The sequence below is a fragment of the Pipistrellus hanaki genome (genome assembly GCF_964339955.1).
Source record: "Pipistrellus hanaki genome assembly, chromosome: 6".
In the NCBI taxonomy this organism is placed as follows: Eukaryota; Metazoa; Chordata; class Mammalia; order Chiroptera; family Vespertilionidae; genus Pipistrellus; species Pipistrellus hanaki.
Genome location: NC_140508.1, coordinates 35,887,122 through 35,906,680, shown reverse-complemented (window position 1 = coordinate 35,906,680; position 19,559 = coordinate 35,887,122). Strand labels below are relative to the sequence as shown.

At 40.2% G+C, this 19,559-nt stretch overlaps 1 protein-coding gene across 1 annotated transcript; it reads left to right on the top strand.

Moving 5' to 3' along the window:
* The first annotated feature begins 28 nt into the window (after positions 1 to 28).
* Positions 29 to 18,258, top strand: EIF2S2 (eukaryotic translation initiation factor 2 subunit beta). Its single transcript, XM_084888581.1, has 9 exons — positions 29 to 203; positions 5,441 to 5,618; positions 7,254 to 7,357; positions 10,328 to 10,463; positions 11,124 to 11,224; positions 11,809 to 11,957; positions 12,785 to 12,841; positions 15,979 to 16,064; positions 16,724 to 18,258. The coding sequence occupies exons 1-9, from the start codon at positions 189 to 191 to the stop codon at positions 16,897 to 16,899; spliced, it is 1,002 nt and encodes a 333-aa protein (XP_084744707.1). The 5' UTR covers positions 29 to 188; the 3' UTR covers positions 16,900 to 18,258.
* The last annotated feature ends 1,301 nt before the right edge of the window (positions 18,259 to 19,559 follow it).

Sequence of the window (19,559 nt, the reverse complement as noted above, 5' to 3'; positions counted from 1 at the left end):
GCCGCGACGGGCTCTGCGCAGGCGCACTTTCAACGCTTGGGAGTCGAGGGCGGGGTATCACCCCTTTCGCTGATGCAAGAGCCTAGTGCGGTTGTGGGAGAGGTGTCGGCGAGATCGGTACCGCGGCGGAGGCCTGGGGCTAACCTGTCCGACTTCTCGTCCGTGCGGAGCCTACTCGAGCCGCAGCCATGTCCGGAGACGAGGTGAGGGCCTGACCCTGGCGGTAGGGCTGGGAACTGAGGCGGGGGAGCCGTACCCATCCCCGTGTGGGAGACCGAGTCTGCGGCCTAGCGGCCGGCCGCCATGTGGGACAGCCGGGCCTAGGCGGCCCGGAGCAGTAGAGCCCGCGAGGACTCCGGAGCCGCGGTCTCAGCCGCGTCCCGCTCTCTTCAGGGCGGCGGTGCTGAAGCCGGCTTTTCCGGAATGAAGAGTTTATGGAGTCGCTCCCCCAGAATGGGGCTTGGGTGCCGGTTAAGGGGCTTGAATGCTGGTTAAATGTCCCAACCGAACGGGATTGGGGCTGGCGACCCCTGCGTGCCTCTGGATCTGACCCCGCAGCTCCCGCACTCCTCGCTGGGCGCCCGCGGGGGCGAAGGGAGCCCCCCTGCGCGCCGGCGGAGCGCCCTCGTTCAAAACTTTGCAGGCTGTCTTTTCCTGGTCGGTATCCGCCGTTGTTCTCTCATCTCGAGAACTATTTATTAAAAAGTCCAGGGGGTGGGGGAGGTAGGGGGAGAAGTCTAGAGGCTTCAGCCTCAGGAAGTGTCTGACTTTGGGAAGTTTTAGGGCGGAGTCCCTGAGTTTTCCTTCACGGAGTTCACAGTGACGAGAGCGGGAAGTCGGGGCTGCGAAGCCGGCTGGGCCTTTTTCTACCCTCGTGCTTGTCCCTCGGCACATTTCCTCAAATCCCAATGGCCGGGTGGATCCCAGCTCACGTGAAGTCAAACGGCTTAAAATAAAACTGGATTTTCGGTGTTGTCCGTAGGCATTCATTAACACTGGTGGGAGAGTTACTGCTTCCCGGCCAGCTCTCCCCACCAAAAAAAAAGGGGGGGGGGCGCCTCTTGAATTTGTAATTAATTTCTGTAAATATTCGAGTGCTTGGTCTGTAGGGCCTTGGAGAGAAGGAAGAGAAAAAATCCTAGGCTTTTTGGAGCGTTGGCTTCTGAGGTAGCCCTTGAACGATCCTTAGCATTTCCTGTGATGGAAAGGCTGATCTTAGGGTAGAGGGGTGGTTAAGACGACAGGTAAGAGTGCTCACAGGAAGTGGACTATCCTAATTTGGTTAGCGCTAATCCAACTTGAAATATGGTTAGTGGCCAGTTCATGGAGGGGTTTGAAGACCAGATTAAGGAATTTGGATTTATTCTGGAGGGGACACCAGTCTCTCATTTGATTTCCACAATAGTCTTGTAAGATAAGTATTGTTGTTAGCCCCATTTTATGGATGAGAAAATTGAGGCTTTGAGTGTTGTATCATGCCCATGATCAAATAGTAAGTGGCTGAGCCAGTAGTAGACTTCCAGATCCATGAAATATTGCCTTACATCTAGGTGACCAGGAGGTTCTTGCGCTCTCGGGAGAAACTGAGGCTGAAGGTAGATGGTTCTTGCTTGGAGGTCATGGTAGACATTGCTCTGGGCTACTGTATTTCAAAAGTCCTGAGAGTGGCAGTGTTTCACTTTTGTTTTTTTCTATATATTTTCTAAGCTCTTCATAACCTTTAAAAATAAAACACTTGTGTAGTACAAAGTACTATGGGGTGCTGTTTGTAGTTTCTATGGTAAAGTGCTCACAAGTGATATAGGGGAGGTTAAGAGAGATCAGATAGTTTCTACAGGAGATAGAAAGAGCCATCAACAGAGAGATTTGTGGTACTGGAGGATTCGGTTTTAGCAGTGGGGTCAGGTTTTGAAGGAAGTGGAATATTGCAGAACCAGCATTCCAGTAGAGAACTTTTGGAAGCCAATAAAATATTAAGTAGCTTGGCACTTTTTAGGTCTACCAGTCTAACTTCATTTTATAGACAGGAAGCTAGGGCCCAGGGAGGTGAACTCGCCCAAGATTACACAGCAAGTTAGTGGTAACCAGCCTTCGATTTCCACTCTGGAAGGATGTGAGGTTCTGGTTTCTCCAGTACTATTGACTAAACTAGATAAGTATTCTTAGGCCAATCCTTAATTTCTGACTACTTTACAGACAAGCAAAAATTTCTACATGGAGACAATGAAAGTAAACTGTACACAGTTCTTTTTTATTTTAGAGAAAGGAGGGAAGAGAGAGAAACATCAGTTTGCTGTCCCATTTATCTATGCATTCATTGGTTGATTCTTGGATGTGCCCTGACCAGGGATCGAATACACAATCTTGGCTCATAAGAACGATCCTCTAACCAACTGAGCAACCCGGCCAGGGCTGTACACATTGCTTTTTATACCTGGTAATTAAGCCAAAATTCACCACAACATAGCCTTTTTAACCTAGAGGAACCAAGAGCTTTAGAAAACAGTATTTGAGAGATGTGAGTGATGCCTGTGAGGAACAGTCCTCTAATCTGTAGGTTTCATTACTTTCCAGACCAATTTTTAAAAGTGCTGTCAATAGTTAAGATTGCTTATTACTACATCCCATTCACCAAGTGTCAGGACATTGGATTTTCATACAATACAGTAAGGTGGTTTGCAAAAACTTCTTTAAGCTAAAGAAGTTTCTGATTTTAAAATGGAATGTGCGTTGTATTAAGTATACAGAATGCAGAAGAATATAAAGAGAAATAAAAATCTAGAATCCTATCACTTAAAGATAACAACAGTCTTATGTTGCTTTTCAGTCTTAAAAAGCAATTTTTATTATTTTTTTAAGTAAAGACCAACATGGCCTTGTGGTTTGGGTGAGGTCTGCTTTGGGATCCCTGGTTTCCTTATTTTTAACTCTGTGAGAGGTGGTGAGAATAAAATGAGGGGATGAATGTGTCTTAAGTATCCCGAGTCAGTAATTAAGAGAGATATTAATTATTTCAGTGTATAATTCCTGCAGTTTCAAACCCTTTACAAGGCTACAAATAAACTGTTTACCTATAGGCTAAATATGAATGTTTTTCAAAGGATAAGGCACTTGTGAGGCTGTCCTCTTTTGATTTCAGGACCCCTCTCATCTTTGGTCTGTCATGCTGAGTAATAATAAAATGTAATTATTATTCCAAGGTAGTTGCTACTTGGGAAAAAAAGCAATAAATGAATTGTAAGCCCTGCCAGACAACCAAACTTATATTATAGTACCTGGAGTGCTCTGTCCTTTTGCCAAATCTCCATATCTCAGAAGTGCGTATGAATTATAGCTTACCTCCTTGGACATTCCATGTAGGGTGACCTGTGGCTTAGTAGGTCAACAGTGGGTAATCCTTTCTCCTGGTTCTTCTTTTAAGTTTGCCAAATTAAGTTCTTCAAGACTGACTGCATTTCACAATTACTCATTTATACAGTTAGGTCCTTAAGATAGGAGAGGATAACTGAGATGAGGCTATATCAGTTTCCAGAATATCTTGCAGATCCTTCTCTATCGAGTGAGGACGATACCAACCCTACCTTATTATAGACCACAGTTTGGTTTCAGTGTAGCTCAGTTTCCTTAATGTACTTAGGAAATAAAGAAATTTAAGCCCTGGCTGGTAGGGTTCCGTAGTTAGAGTGCCAGTCTGTACACCGAAGGGTCTCAGGTTCGATTCCCTGTCAAGGCCATGTACCTGGGTTGTGGGTTTGATGTTCAATCGGGTGTGAGAGGACAAGAACTTAACTGGGGTAATACAAGTAAGAGCAAGAGTCAGGACTTGAATTTAGTCAGTTGGGCACCAGACACTTCACTGTACTGTCATAGCATTTCATTGGGGAAAATGCTAAATTTAAGCATAATAGTATTTGGATATAAATTGGTGGGGGGCTTAAAGAAAAAAAATACTCAGTATTTGAATCCAATTTTGTTTGACTTCAGTGACCTCACTCCACTCTACTGGAGTCTACCCTATATGTTGTTTAAACTGTTAGGTCTAAAATAGCCGGGACCGGTTTGGCTCAGTGGATAGAGCGTCGGCTTGGGGACTGAAGGGTCCCAGGTTCGATTCCGGTCAAGGGCATGTACCTTGGTTGCGGGCATATCCCCAGTGGGGGGTGTGCAAGAGGCAGCTGATCGATGACTCTCTCATCGATGTTTCTAACTCTCTATCTCTCTCCCTTCCTCTCTGTATAAAATCAATAAAAAATATATTTAAAAAAAAATAAACTGTTAGGTCTAAAATACTTCATCTGGCCCTAACTGGTTTGACTAAGTGGATAGAGCGTCGACCTGTGGACTGTGGACTGAAGGGTTGCAGGTTCGATTTCTGTCAAGGGCATGTACCTTGGTTGTGGGCACATCCCCTCTAGGGGGTGTGCAAGAGGCAGCTGATTGATGTCTCATCGATGTTTCCAACTCTATCCCTCTTCCTTCCTCTCTGTAAAAAATCAATAAAATATATTTTAAAAAAGAAAATACTCCATCTGTATTTTTTTCCCAAGTGATCAGTACAGTCTACATACAACAAGGTATAAATTAATTTTTTGCTTATTCTCTAATGAACATTAGATAAAAATAACCCAAGAAAACTTTTAATGTTCCAGAAACAAAAAGCAGAGTAAAAGGTTATATAGAAGTTTCTCTTACTCAGATATAGATTTGCTATGTGAAGGGTTGCTGGTGGATTTCCTTAAAGGTTTGTCTGAACTTAAGGATAATATTTAAAAAAAATTTTTTTATTAAGTCAAGACTTTTGGTGTAGTAACCCCAGATTACCAACCTTAAATAAGCATGTATAATCTGCTTAGGTATTGGTTTTCTCATCCACAAAGTGAGGGGTGAAGCAAAGGTTATTACTAAGGCCCCTTCCCTAAATTCTGTGATTAATTCATCATAAAGTCTTCACATTTGCTCGTGAAACTGAAAGTGAAGTTGCTGTACCTTGTGGTAATTTACAAATTGAAAGGTGGTGCACATGTTTAAGGAACACCCCCTTCCACTCTCATTCCATGATTAATAGTATAAGAAGGGCTGAATGGCCTTGTTTCTAATCCTGTTTTTTGGTACTTGAGTGCATCAAATACTCTTTTTTGCTAATTCTCACCCAAGGTTATTTTTCCCATTGATTTTTAGAGAGAGTATAAGGGAGGAATGGATGGATGGAGAGATAGAAGCATTGATGTGAGAGAGGCACATCGATTGGTTGCCTCCTACATGCATCTTGACTACAAATCAAACCCGCAACTTTTCAGTGTCTGGGCCCATCCTCTGATCACTGAGAAACACCTTGGGCCAGAGCAAAATACTCTTACTTTTAAGAATGTCTTTTGAGAATACAGCATAGTTGGAATGTGAAAACAATCACTTGGTTCCTTTTTTATTGTCTTTTAAACAGATGATTTTTGACCCTACTATGAGCAAGAAGAAAAAGAAGAAGAAGAAGCCTTTTATGTTAGATGAGGAAGGGGATGCCCAGACAGAAGAAACTCAGCCCTCAGAAACAAAAGAAGTGGAGCCAGAGCCCACTGAGGACAAAGATGTAGAGGCTGATGAAGAAGACAGTAGGAAAAAAGGTGAGTGGTAGATGTGGGAGAGGAACTCGTGCTGAAAGGCCTATTTCTCTTCCATTGTGTTTTGGATTTTGTGCATGCATTGACCCCTCAGTCTGATAAGGCTATTCCAGTGAAAATTGAGGCCATTAACAGTCTGTGGGCATTGGACCTTGCCTATTTCTGGTAGATTCATTCAGGAAAATTCCTACTGATTCCATAAGTAGCTACACCTTGTCATTCCAGGGCTGATTTTCCAGTCTAACCTGTCAGGTCTCTTTTTATATTTTATTGGTGATTATATTTGAGTGTAGGCAGAAAGAATAAGACCAAGATGGGTAGTTTTGTGTCTTAGCAAGTTTGAAAACATACTGAAGAAATTAAAATTATTTAAAAAGTGTTTCAGTTTAGACACCAGCATTAGTAATTCACTTTTGTGCTTTGACAAAGGTAATTACTATTAGAAATAAGTAATTCAGTAAACATAACGTCTGTTGAATATAAGACTACTGGAGATAGAACTGACATTCAGTGAACTATCATGTGCTAAGCATCTTTTATATAATTAAACTTGGAAAATAAGTCATTCTTGCAAGAAGACAAAATGAATTCATAAATAGCTCCTTGAAAAATAGCAGAGGGATCCTAAAATATTTCTAGTGTACAACAGTGTAGGACAAATGGAAAGTTTATTGAACATAACCCAATATTACTCAGTAATGGTAGATAAAATTCATTTTATTCATGTTAGAGCCTCATTTGATGAATGTGAAGCCCTTTTGTTGATTGACTGACTGATTGTAAGCAGAGCTAGGCACTAGGACAGCGTTTTTCAACCGCTGTTCCGCGGCACATTAGTGTGCCGCGAGATGTTGCCTGGTGTGCCATAGGTGCAGACAAGACAAGAATTTTATAATTTTTCACTATTTTGTTTACTTAATATTTCATAATAAAGTAATTATAAAATACTTTCTTTGTGTTTATTTGATTCCTATTCAAGAGAATTACTTTATATATAGTCAATATAGGCACAGAGTTAAATTTTTTAACATTTTCTAATGGTGGTGTGCCTCGTGATTTTTTTCATGAAACAAGTGTGCCTTTGCCCAAAAAAGGTTGAAAAACACTGCACTAGGATATAGGTGAACAATGCATATTATCTATTAGTATCTCCCTTTAGTATCTATTAGGAAGATAGATAAGCAAGCCATTGGAATGACAGAAGATACTATTGAAGCACCTTGGGGGCATCCAATTGGGGGGAAAGGATAGATAGGCTTAGAAAAGGCTTGGTGGAAGTAACTCTAACTAGATCCTGTAAGAGTTATGTGGGAGAGTCCATGGCAAGGGTTAGAGGTGAGAGACCACAGGCATTGCTAAAGTGGAAGTACTTCATTGGGCTGGAACCAGGGATTAAGGTATGGGAGATGTTAGCAGAAGTGGAGAGAGAAAGCTGCGGGAGGGTTTGGAAATTGTGTTAAAACCCTGACTTTGTCTTGGGAACAGTGAGTCTTGATACGATCAGATTCATAAATGTTCTCAATATGGCTTTCTAATGAGGTTTTTCCTAATTACTAACTTAAATGTTGGTTTATCTCATAATTGGATGCTTTGCCTTCTGTTTGTTGTTAATCAATAATCTTAATTATGTTTTTTTAGATGCCTCTGACGATCTAGATGACTTGAACTTCTTTAATCAAAAGAAAAAGAAGAAAAAAACAAAAAAGATATTTGATATTGATGAGGCGGAAGAAGGTGTAAAGGTAGTATTGCTTTCTTATTGAAGGTAAAATTTGACCTCTTGAAAGGTTGCTCAATGGCTGATGTTTCTCCCTCTGTTTCATCTCTTACTAGCTTTGCTTTTGTGAAGTACTTAATCACATTGTTATGGTCATTATGTCTGATTAAGGTATTTTAAAGGGATTATGATGAAAAGTAATGTAAATTTAGGTTTTACATATTTTATTGTGGGCCCGTAAAATGATTACAAAACCAGAGGCCTGGTGCACAGATTCGGCACTGGTGGGGGTCCCTTAGCATGGCTTGTGAGATCAGGGCGAAACGCAGCCACCACTACCGCTTGATAGGCTCGCTGCTGCTCCACAGTGATCTCTGGCCAGCAGTGAGCCCTGCTTCTGGCACCTATCAGCTGAGCGGTGCTCCCGCTGTGGGAGCACACTGACCACCAGGGGGCAGCTCCTATAGATGCCCCTTGTCATTAACTAGACTGCGATTGGCTGAGTAAAAGATCTACATCTATAAAAGGCTAATATGCAAAGTGTCCCCTCAGGAGTTTGACCTGGTGTTTGATTGCTTGCTATGATGTGTGCTGACCACCAGAGTGTGTCATGGAACAAAGAAGGGCCCAATAGGCCCTGATCTCTGGCCAGACCTAGGGACCCTTCCTGTGCATGAATTTTGCACCAGGCCTCTAGTATTTCAATAAGTGAGAAATCTGTGAAGCAAATACTCACTTGGTTTCCTGTTAAACTTTGGTGGCATGTTGAAGATACACACATTTATGTGTCACCTGAGCCACAAAGACTGTATGTGTATCTGAGCACATATCTGTGGCGGTTGTGTCTGATGATCTTATGGCCTGTGGGAGAACCAGAGCACTCAGGCTGTTTTTATGGAGTTCTCTGATCTTGTAGGTTCTCTTAATACTCGTAGGTTCTCTTAATACTAGGTCAATTTCCAATATAAATATCTTAAAATTCTTTTGAATAAGTACAGTAGATACATGGGTGGATAGTTAAGTGAATGGGATCGATGGAGGGATGAGCTGAAAGCCTGCTCTTTAAGATCCCACTTTTCCTTGGTAAAGTTTATTTGCTCAAACTTAAATAAACAAGGTGTATCCCAAATGTAGCAGGAAATGTAATTTATTGCATTTTGGAAATGGTGTCAGTTTCCTTGACTTGGTTAATTCAGATGTGTATTGGTGAGTGCAGAGTCATCAAACATTGTGTACTAATTGCTAAGGTAACTGAAATAAGTAAGATATTTCCCCCATTTTCAGGATAATTAGAGCAAGACCATTTTACCTGGATTTATCTTATTTATCAGTCAGTGCATGGACATTAACTTGTAGGTGATGTGTTTTTAAAATCTTGGTTGCTCTCCTATCTGAATTTTCAGACCCTCACAGGGCTCTTGAAAAAAAAAAAAATACTAAGATTCTCTTCATTTCACTAGGACTGACTTAGCCTAGGCTTGGAAGTAGATCTTACTGGGATAAAATAAATACTGGTATAGGACTAGAAAGCTGGCTGGTATGTGCTAATTTATATTTGGCATATCTGAGTTTCTCATTTATTGACTGTCATCTTAGAGACTAAGTTAATAACTTTTTTTTATTTGTGTATTATCCACCTAATACAAGTGGGCTCATTGGTCTTTAATGGCTAAATGTGGCACTAAGACCACACAGCTGGATGTGGGATATTAGAGCTGAGCTTCATTTATTCCCAACTATTTAAACTTTTCTGCTGATAAGATTTCTGAGATTATTATAGCCATTGTGAGACTTAGTTCAGTTGTAAGCACATAAAAGTAGATATTGGTAGGTAATGTTGACAGCACATTTCAGGGCAGGGAGCTGGATAAGCTCATGAAAGGAGGGAGAAATTGGAGACTGAGACTGGCTCTTCTTGGGGGTTTATGACTAATTTCTGGGCTGTGATATGCCCTATTTTCATCTATGACTATAGCTACTAATCTTGGGATCAACCTTTACCTTGTCTCCATTCATTCACGTGATCCTAATTCTCCATGGGTTCTGCCTTTCCCTTCTTTAATGATGTCATCTGTTGAAGTGATGCCCAAATATCTTTTTGCAGTCTGGTAGCAAGGCTGACTGTGGTATAATAAAAAATATTTAGTCTTTGTCTCTGGTTCCTGGCACACGGCTCCTAAAACCCTTATAATCTCTGGAATGGTAAAAATGTCGATTTTGAGATGACTTTTGGCTGGGAACTCCTAAATAACTTCTGTATAGGTAAGAGCTGGTCATCAGAAAGATTAAGCCATGATTAGGTGATTGAATTCATATACACCCAGGCACCCTCCCCCTTTTAACCTTGGGGACTGGGGTTGGAACTTGAATTCAATCACCAGCAGTCAGTGATTTAATCAGTCGTGACTGGCCTCTGAAGTGAGGATAGTCTTGAGGGACTGAACCCTTAAACCTGTGGAGTCTATCACTAACTACAGGTAGTTTCAGAGTTAAAATGAATTATAGGTCACCCAGTTAGTTGGAGAGTTGAAGAATTGGTGTGGAAAAACACCATGTATTTGGTGTCAGGAGGAAAAAAACTCCTCCTCCCACTGATTATATCAGAATTCTTAGGAACTTCTTTAAAATACTCCTGACCCTTATTCCTGCTACAGATTGTCAGTCAAAAGATTTAAGAATCTTAACATTTTACTAGGTGATTCTGACAGTGGCCTGGTTTGGAAACATAGATAATATTTTTTTAAGACCCCAAGGCTGGTGAATAAAAAGAAAGGAAAAGATCCCACAGAACTGTCTCAAATTTAATTAAATGACAGGGACTCGACTCACTGAGCCACTTTGGCTCAAATGAGAGACATTTCTTATATATAACTTTAGTTTTGAATATTAAAATGTTTCCCTCTAAAAGGATGTCAGCCCACATCGTTTTGTTTTTTTGTTGTTTTTTTTTTAATCCTGGAATCAAAATATTGAAACTTACATCTTAATTTCTTAGGATCTTAAGATTGAAAGTGATGTTCAAGAACCAGCTGAACCAGAAGATGACCTTGATATTATGCTTGGCAATAAAAAGAAGAAAAAGAAAAATGTTAAGTTCCCAGATGAGGATGAAATTCTAGAGAAAGACGAAGGTAATATTGGGGGCTTGTTACTTAGGCCTTTGGCCTAATCTATTTGATAGGTGGGCTCCTCTTTAATTTTTATTTTTTGACCCTTATTTCCACCTGATTATGGAAGCTAAAAGGAAAACAGTATCTAACTTGATGACAGTTAAAGATTTCATGGGGGTAGAATTTGGCAATTGTAATTTTACTAAATCATGCAGCTTCAGGTGATTGGGAAAATTACTGTAACTGAATTTTTTAAATGTTGAAAAAAAATTTTCATTTTTTTAAAAGTGCTGTTTTATTAGTTTCTAAGTGCCATAGGGTCTTTAGAGAACTTTACCATAGTCAGCAGATGGGTTTTTATGGATGTGTATGCTTCTTAAGTGCCTAAACAGTTGGATGTTTTTTCTTCTAATTATCCCAGTGCATTATTTTATCTTGTCTGTTAAATCAAGTAACAGTTAGGTGTGTCTGCGTTATCACAAATTCTTAGAGATGTCTCTATTAAGGGTTGTTTATGAAAGCCCCTGTTTTTAAGGAATTGAGAGGTTACTTGTGAAACTTAATGTCTTTATGTTTGAGGCTGTTTTGAATGTAGTTCTGGGAGGGAAGACAAATGTCTTTGATACTTTCATTTCTTTAGATCTGCCTCTACCCCTCATTCTTAGTCTTTGTTTTCTGTAGCTTTAGAAGATGAAGACAGCAAAAAAGATGATGGTATCTCATTCAGTAACCAGACAGGCCCTGCTTGGGCAGGCTCAGAAAGAGACTACACGTATGAGGAGGTAAGACAGATTCTGTTACGGAAAGGGGCTAAACTAGTGACTAGAACTCAAAGCAAGATAAACGCTCTCTGAATTAGAAGGGACACTGTACTCCAAATTGTTAGTGAAGCAGACTCAGAGGTCATGTAGCCAGTGCACAGCATTGCCTGCTGCCCTCTATGGGACAGCCAGTGTGGCAGTCATTATAGTACTCACTGTTCCCATCTGAATCTGTGAACATGGGGATAGAGCCCCTGGAATGGGAAGGGGAGCAGTGGAGAGAGGAATTGGCTACTTTGGGATCAGGATAGTATGGAGTTTGCTTATTTGGGCTTTCCTGAATCTTATTCTTGATTGTATCGGATACTTTCCCATAGAAACAGAATTAGTAGGTGTTTATTCATTAACTTTGAACAAGGAATTGAGCATTCATAATGGACCAGATCCTGGTTGAGAATTGAATCCTCCACTCAAGGAACCCCCAGAATGTAGAGTGATGCGTGTATTTAATAAAAAGTGAAGTTTGCTTAAAGATAAAGCAAAGATTCCAGTATACTCCTCTGCTATTAATAAGAATGTACATGAATACCACTTTATCTCTATAGCTACTGAATCGAGTGTTCAACATCATGAGGGAAAAGAATCCAGATATGGTTGCTGGAGAGAAAAGGAAATTTGTCATGAAACCTCCACAGGTCGTCCGAGTAGGAACCAAGAAAACTTCTTTTGTCAACTTTACAGATATTTGTAAACTGTAAGTTCGTTAATGGAGAATCTCCATTTCAAATACCAATATTTCAGTGCTGTTTATGTTAAAGGTCCTTATTAAGGACTTCATCGCAGGTAGAAAGATTATGCAGAGTTGTCAAAGTTGCGTCGAGGAAAGTCAGAGTTCAAATATATCAGTTCTTTCTACTTAGAGGTCTCAGGGCTTGTATTATCAGACATCCAGAGGTCAGAGAAGCCAGCTCATGCTGATGCATGAGAATGGATCCAGATGGAAAGAGTGTGGAGGCTAAATGCACTCCTCAGACAGGAGCTTGGCCAACCCAGGGAGGTAGAAAAGCTTTTGAGGCTGCGGTGGGCTTGCCAAGCAAACGAGCTTAGGGAAAACAGCTAAATTTGGTTTGCCTCTTCCTCAGATGGACATTGTCAAGACAGAACTTTTTTAATTACCATCACATTCCATGCTTCTCGCCCCCAAGTATCCTATTGCCCAGATTTGATGTATTTGACCTTTTGACAATTACTTCATATCTTTTTACTTCTTTGAAAGAGGGTTTTATAGTTAACAATTAAAGCCATCTCTTTCATCTTCCCAGAAAAAGATGTTACTTTCTAAAGTTGTTTACCTTTTCTGTCCATGGTTGTAGACATTTACTCATAGGTATGTACAGTACTTATAATAACTTGCAATATTTTATGGTCTTTAAAATGTATTACATACCTTTTATTTCAGAGTTTGATGAACTGCACTATAGTTCACCTAATAGCAGAATAGTCACAAATTGAAACAGTGGTTTTTTAAAGTTTGGTTAGTTTTCCATGGAGGATAGTTTATATATTCTACTTTCTTTTTAGATTACATCGTCAGCCCAAACATCTCCTCGCATTTTTATTGGCTGAATTGGGTACAAGGTAAGAAACTATTTTGCATTTATATATACACTAAGTGGCCAGATTATTATGATCTTTGAATGCATAATAATCTGGCCACTCAGTGTATATCCTATATAATAAAAGGCTAATATGCAAATTCTCCCCTCGATCAGGAATTCGACCTGCAGGCAGGCTGGTCAACTGCCCATGTCCCTGGGCCAGGCTGGCTGGACCTCACCCATGCACGAATTCATACGCCGGGCCTCTAAAATAAATAAATAAATAAATAAATAAATGTGTGTATATGTATATACACATACATATATACACTGAGTGGCCAGATTATTATGCATTCAGAGATCATCATAATTTGGCCACTCAGTGTAGTTTACCGTATTACTGGACATTTCGTAAGAACTCTTCTTAATCTGAAAAAGGTATGTAGCACACTTAGAAAAAAAATTTCACTGCCCTGGACAGGTAACTTGGTTGGTTGGAGCACCATCGTCCTATGTACCAAAGGTTACGTGTTTGGTTAGGGTCCGTATAGGAGACAACGGATCTATCTCTCAAATAAATAAAACACATACCCTTAAGTGAGGATTTAAAAAGAGAGAGAAAATTCACCTGATTATCAGAGGAACTTCTAGGCCACTGAAAGAGGGAAGTCAACTCATTTCTATGGGAAAGCTTGGATGCTTGGGAATAGAGAACTGAATTAACAGTGACTCATCTGACCAGGCCTGTTGGTATACCGAAATGCGGATCATGGCACTGCTTTGTTTAGAGTTTCCTGTCATTAACTGGATTCTTAGATCTTTATGTAGCAAATATTAGATTTCAAAGGAAATTATTTTCTTATGTCAGTATTTATTTCTAAATTGTTAATAGGCTATTGATGAAATACAGCTTACAAATTGATGAGTGGCACAGAAGAAACGTTGAAACAGGGATCCATAGTTAAGTTACTTATCTTAAGAGCTCATCTGTTGAAGGCACCGAGCCAGTCCATCCCCATTAAGTGCTAGGAAGCCAACCGTCTCTTTAAAAATAAGTAGATTCAGGGCATAATAAAGATGAATAACACATATTGAGCATCTTGGGTACCATTTCAGTCTTAAAACAGTTGCATGAACTGTTAGTAGAAACTAATATTAGCTATCTTAAAGATTTGGAAACCATTTTAGTGAAGTTGTAGTTGGTCATATAACATGGTACAGTCAACATGCAAATGCAGATCTGCTAGTTTCTCAGCAGCTTGAGCTCCTTTAAAAGAATCCTGTGCCTTACTGGCAGTAGAGATAACTAATATGTTCTCTCTTTATTTTCTTGAAACTCTGTTGGAATTGGCTACATTTGCTGTGGGGTTAAGGAGTAGTTTACTTGACTAGTGGTAGATATGTTGTAAAAGAATTATGTTTTAAATGTAAATTATATAATCATTGCCTTTTTTTTTTTTTTAAGGCCACCAAAAATTTTGCCCCCCCCCCAAAAAAAATGGGAGAGATCATTGCTTATTTTTAACTTGTATAAATTAATGAAGGAGTAAAAGTTAGCAGTTTTTCCCTACTTCTCAGAATAATTTCTTAAGAGGTGGGATAAATTATTATAACAAGTTGTGAACCAGTAAACTTAAGGTCAGTGGACTTAATATAGGGTTGAAATAGTCAATTTCTTTTGACAGTGAATGAAAAAACATTCTTTACATCAAGTATTAAAATTCACCATAGCCTGTAGATTAAGGGTTCCAGTCCATGGAGATAATAAGACTTTATAGTTAAAGAGGAGAATCACAGGAGAGATTCAGTATAAAAGTTGTTTTTAAAAAAAGTTATTGATTTTTTAGAGAGGAAGGGAGGTGGGGGGAAAGAAACATCAATGAGAAGGAGACATTGATCAGCTGCCTCTTGCATGCTCCCCACTGGCGATGGAGCCTGGAACCCTGGCATGTGCCCTGACCTGGAATCAAAATGGTGACCTCTCAGTGCATGGGACAACGTTCAACCAACTGAGCTACACTGGCCAGGATACAAAAGTCATTTTTATAGTGAAATGTTGAAATTTAACACTATCTGGATATATGAATTTTGTTTCACTTTATGATTTGTAATTTTTAACAAATGTCTAGCCTAGAGCTTTGCTCTCTCGAAGTACTTGTCATCAGCTTCTTTTGAAAAAGTTTCTCTTTTTAAAAAAAAAAAAAAAAAAAAAGAGGGAAGGGAGAGCTAGAAACATCAATGATCAGAATCATTGATCGGCTGTCTCCTGCACTCCCCCCTACTGGGGATCGAGCCTGAAACCCAGGCATGTGCCCTGACCAGGAATTGAACTGGGACTTTTCAGTTCATGGGTCCGGTCAACCACTGAGCCACACCGGCCAGGTTCGAAACTTTTTTAAGTACCATTGACAATATTTGGCATGTGACTCCATGTACTTGAGAGGTAGAGGGATTAACCGTTTTATAGAGATATATTTCACACCTTTAAATGTACAATTCAGCCCTGCTGGTGTGGTTCAGTGGTTGAGCATTGAGCTATGAATTGGGGTCAGGGTTCTCTTCCAGGTTAGGGCATATGTCCTGGGGTCGAGATCGATCTCCACAGTAGGCGGCATGCAGGAGGCAGTTGATTGAGGATTCTCTCTCATCGTTGATGTTTCTATCACTCTCTGAAATCAATAAAAATATATTAAATAAAAAAATGTACAAGTCAATGTTCACATAATTAATTCAACTAGTTCCATAATCAGTTTTAGGACATCTCCATCAACTATATATGGTAATCGAAATATGTATTTGGTGCTTAGAATTTTTAAAGATAGGTCTTAACTTTGAACATGGTATGCATTCAATTAAAGTGTTTTACCTTGTTGGATGAATGAGCCATCACACAGTTAAGGAAGCAATTTGTGTTTAGACTTAAAATCAATTATAAATTTGATTTGTTGCTGAAAACTTAATTGTTTGAAATTGGATTAAGTGTTAGGAAATGTAGATAGGTCATCAGGTACCAACTACTTAATTAAAAATATTTTTTGAGGAGCCAGGTAGTATAGCACTACTTCTAGAATTAATCTATGCCATTGAATATATTTTAAATACATTGAATGTAAAGATCCTGGAATTTGGTTCCCTATAGGAAAAAGCAATAATGGAGATATTTGTTTTCTTTCATAGTGGTTCTATAGATGGTAATAACCAACTTGTAATCAAAGGAAGATTCCAACAGAAACAGATAGAAAATGTTTTGAGAAGATATATCAGTAAGTGTATGATTTAATCTCAGTACATCACTCTGAAATGTTCTCATCAGGCTGTATTATTTTTTGGGGAGTCATTGGTTTGTAATGGGGCTGAAAGGCTGGCCTTAGAGGATGAGGTAAAATGATAGTGATGGGGAAGTGGGGAGGGAGGTGCCTCTTGGCCGCTGATTGGGGGTCTAGGGAGAAGACCCAGCCAATCAAGGCTGCTGGATGGTTCCAGGCTGAAGGCCAATCCAGAGAAATCTGTCTGCGTTCAGACCTGGTCTGCATTTATCTCCATCACAGAAAATTGACAGGTCTCTTCCCACCTATACCTTGGAAAGCTGTAAGGTCTTTCTTAATGGCTCTCCTATAGAAAAAGCGTGGGTAGGCATCTGGCAAGTGTTCCTGCTTCCTTGGACATTTGAAGTCGTGTGTGTGTGTGTGTGTGTGTGTGTGTGTGTGTGTGTCCCCAACCCATGGTTCAGTACCTGAAGCATTGCAGCAGATGACTTGTGTTTTCTTACCCTGGAATAGTTTAGGGATAAACTTACAAATAAGTTTAGCTAAGCTTCCTTGGTCTGGGTGCCAGCCTGGGCTTGTAGAGTTCAGTGTAGAAGTGTTTTCAGAGGAAAGAAACCACAGGCCACAGTTAATTCTCTATGTTGCTTTTCTTGCAGAGGAATATGTCACCTGTCACACATGCCGATCACCTGACACAATCCTGCAAAAGGACACCCGACTGTATTTCTTACAGTGTGAAACTTGTCATTCTCGATGCTCTGTTGCCAGCATCAAAACCGGCTTCCAGGCTGTCACGGGCAAGCGAGCACAGCTCCGTGCCAAAGCTAACTAATTTGCTAATCACCACTGGTTTTGCAAAGTGTGTTGTGGAAATTTGGCTGGACTGGTTTACCATCAGAGTGGATATACCATTGTATTAAAAAAACAAGATAGAAAAGCTGCCAAGTTCTTTGGTGTATGGCTGGTTGGTCTGAAATCCTTGCAAGATGCAGATGCTCAAGCTGTTGACATAATCATTGCCTACTTTAACAACTGTCAGAGAAACAAGATGGGGTAAGGTGGTGCTTTTTTAAAACCGTTCACAGACTTCTGTAAAATGCAAGAGAAATTAAAGTTATTATAACAGTGATTCTTTCAATTTGGTTTGTCCTTCAGTTTTCTAAAAAAAAAAAAAAAATTGTGCTTAACGAATTCAGCAAAAACAGTTTGGACCTGGGATCTGGTGAGGTTTCTGCATCCTTATCCAAAAATACGACACTGGCAGTGACTTCAGCTGGGCAGCCATTTCCTCTCAGCTTCTCCTGAGATGCATAAAGTGGACACAGCTTCCCACGAGAGGGTGGTTGGAGCATGAGATTTGGGAGCACAGCCTATTTTTAGTGTCCAGGGAATGATTACATAGATACGGATTCATTTCATTACGTGAGGATTGTTGCTACTACCTCACTGCCAAGTCCTCTAGCTGTCACCATGAGGGAATACAAGGTGCTAGGTACCCTCCCTCTTTTGAATTTTCTTATTGGCCCCCAAGAGAATCTTAGAAACAGCTGTGAAGTGTGTCTCATAAGAGATGTGCATGTGCAGTACAAAAAAAGTCTAAACCATGATACTAGAGGAAGTTTTTCTTTTTCTTCCACAATTTTGTTCCAGGTTTGAAAAGACCCACCACAAATGCTTTTCTATTTTCTGTATTAAAGTATCTTTTGAAAGAGGTGATGCTGCCTGTGTGTGGTGCTTCTGGTGCCTCCAGTTCTGCCTTCTGAGGATTTGGCTGAAAGGGTATTTCTCCACTGAGCATGAGGGAAAGATCCTCTTACATGTCTGCTGTGATTGCCTTGCACGCACTTGGCCAAGGATGAGGGCATAATGCTGCTCCTACTTTCTTGATGCGAGACTGATCCTAAGCAGCTCAGAAGCAGCCGGTCACTTGGCCCTAAATATCTTGACCATGGTTGTTTTTAATCACTGTGACCCTTAATTTTAAAATACAAGCCAAGTGTTATAAAACACTTTGGCCATAAAGTGTTGAAGGGAGCAGAGCATTCCTTCAAACTGGCTGAGCTGCGGCCACTGCCCTGATGAACTTGACTGCTATTTATAATGCCACCTTCCTTTTGTATCTGCGCCCACACAATTCCCAATGTTGGATGTTACTGAGTAAATAAAGCAAGGATCAGTGCCTCTTGTGTAATCAGCGCTCTATTTTGTGTGTATATGTTTTCATTTAGTGGGACCCCTCAGGGGAAGACATGGGACTTTACAGTTTGGTGATAGGTTAGCATAGTTACGTTGACAATTTCAACGCATCTTTAATTTCATCCAACAGATTCATCTCTGAACTGATCCTGACCCTTTAAGATAGTCCGGTTGAGATATTATTTAATTGGCTTGACTCTAAGGAACCCATTCAAAATGGTGGGTTGCCCTAGGTTACCCATTCACAAGTAACATTAACCTTCTGCCTGCTACCTCTCACCAAACGGCTCAGCTGGAAGGGAACCTTCTATAGAGTAACAAAGCAAAGGCATTTGAGGGTTTCTGGTTGTGAGAAGAATGAGGCCACTATTTCCAGTGTTGGGAAACAGTGTTGAGTATTCCTGTGAAAAGGGGAGAAAAGGATTCCATGGTAAAATTTGAGAGTAGATAAGTTCCATGACCACCTAAGTTTTAGTTTGCTGACGTACACTACTTGTCAATGGGGCCATGCTTAAAACCTTCACATTATACAACCTATAAAATGGGCATCTACACAATGCAGACATTGTTTCTGTCAGCCCAAGCCTCCCTTTTTCCAGCAATAGAACTCGTTTCCCTTTTGTGGGTTCCCTTCCCACCCTCAATGAGGTTTCAGATCTTAAAAACATACAGAGCAGTGGTCGGCAAACTCAGACTTCTCAATTTGTGAAACTAAGCTACTTCCTCAGGAGGTTTGAGTTCAGTTTCTATAACTTGTCACCAAAAGTTCACACTACATCCACTTAAAGGTGGTTGTGGAGATTAAGTGTTAAAATGTGCCTTTTGCACAGCAGATATTCAGGCAACAGTTTACTGTCACTATGGAATAAGGTTACCATAGGTGGAGGAATTTTGACTTAAAGTTAATGTCCCAACTGTGATTCAAACCCAGGCTACCTGGCTCAGGAGCTTTGGCCATGCTCCTGTATTTCTGTGGTCTCTATGACCCGGCCAGGGTTGGCTAATTCTCTACACATACATTTCAACTCCTTTCAATATAAAAAAAATACACTGCCATGTTATTATTTCCTAATACTTTAAAAACTGCTCTAAATCCTCAAGAAGTACTCTAGCAGCTACTAATGTTTTGAAGCAGCAAGTAAGATGAGGCCTAAGATAGATTAAAAACAAACTGTGGCCATATTTTGAAGCTCTTCAAATTAAGAGGAATTTGGGCTTAACCATTCGCCTTGCTTTGATCAATGGAGCCTTACCAATGTGACACAAGCTTGAAGAGCACTGTGTCCTGGGGCTCAC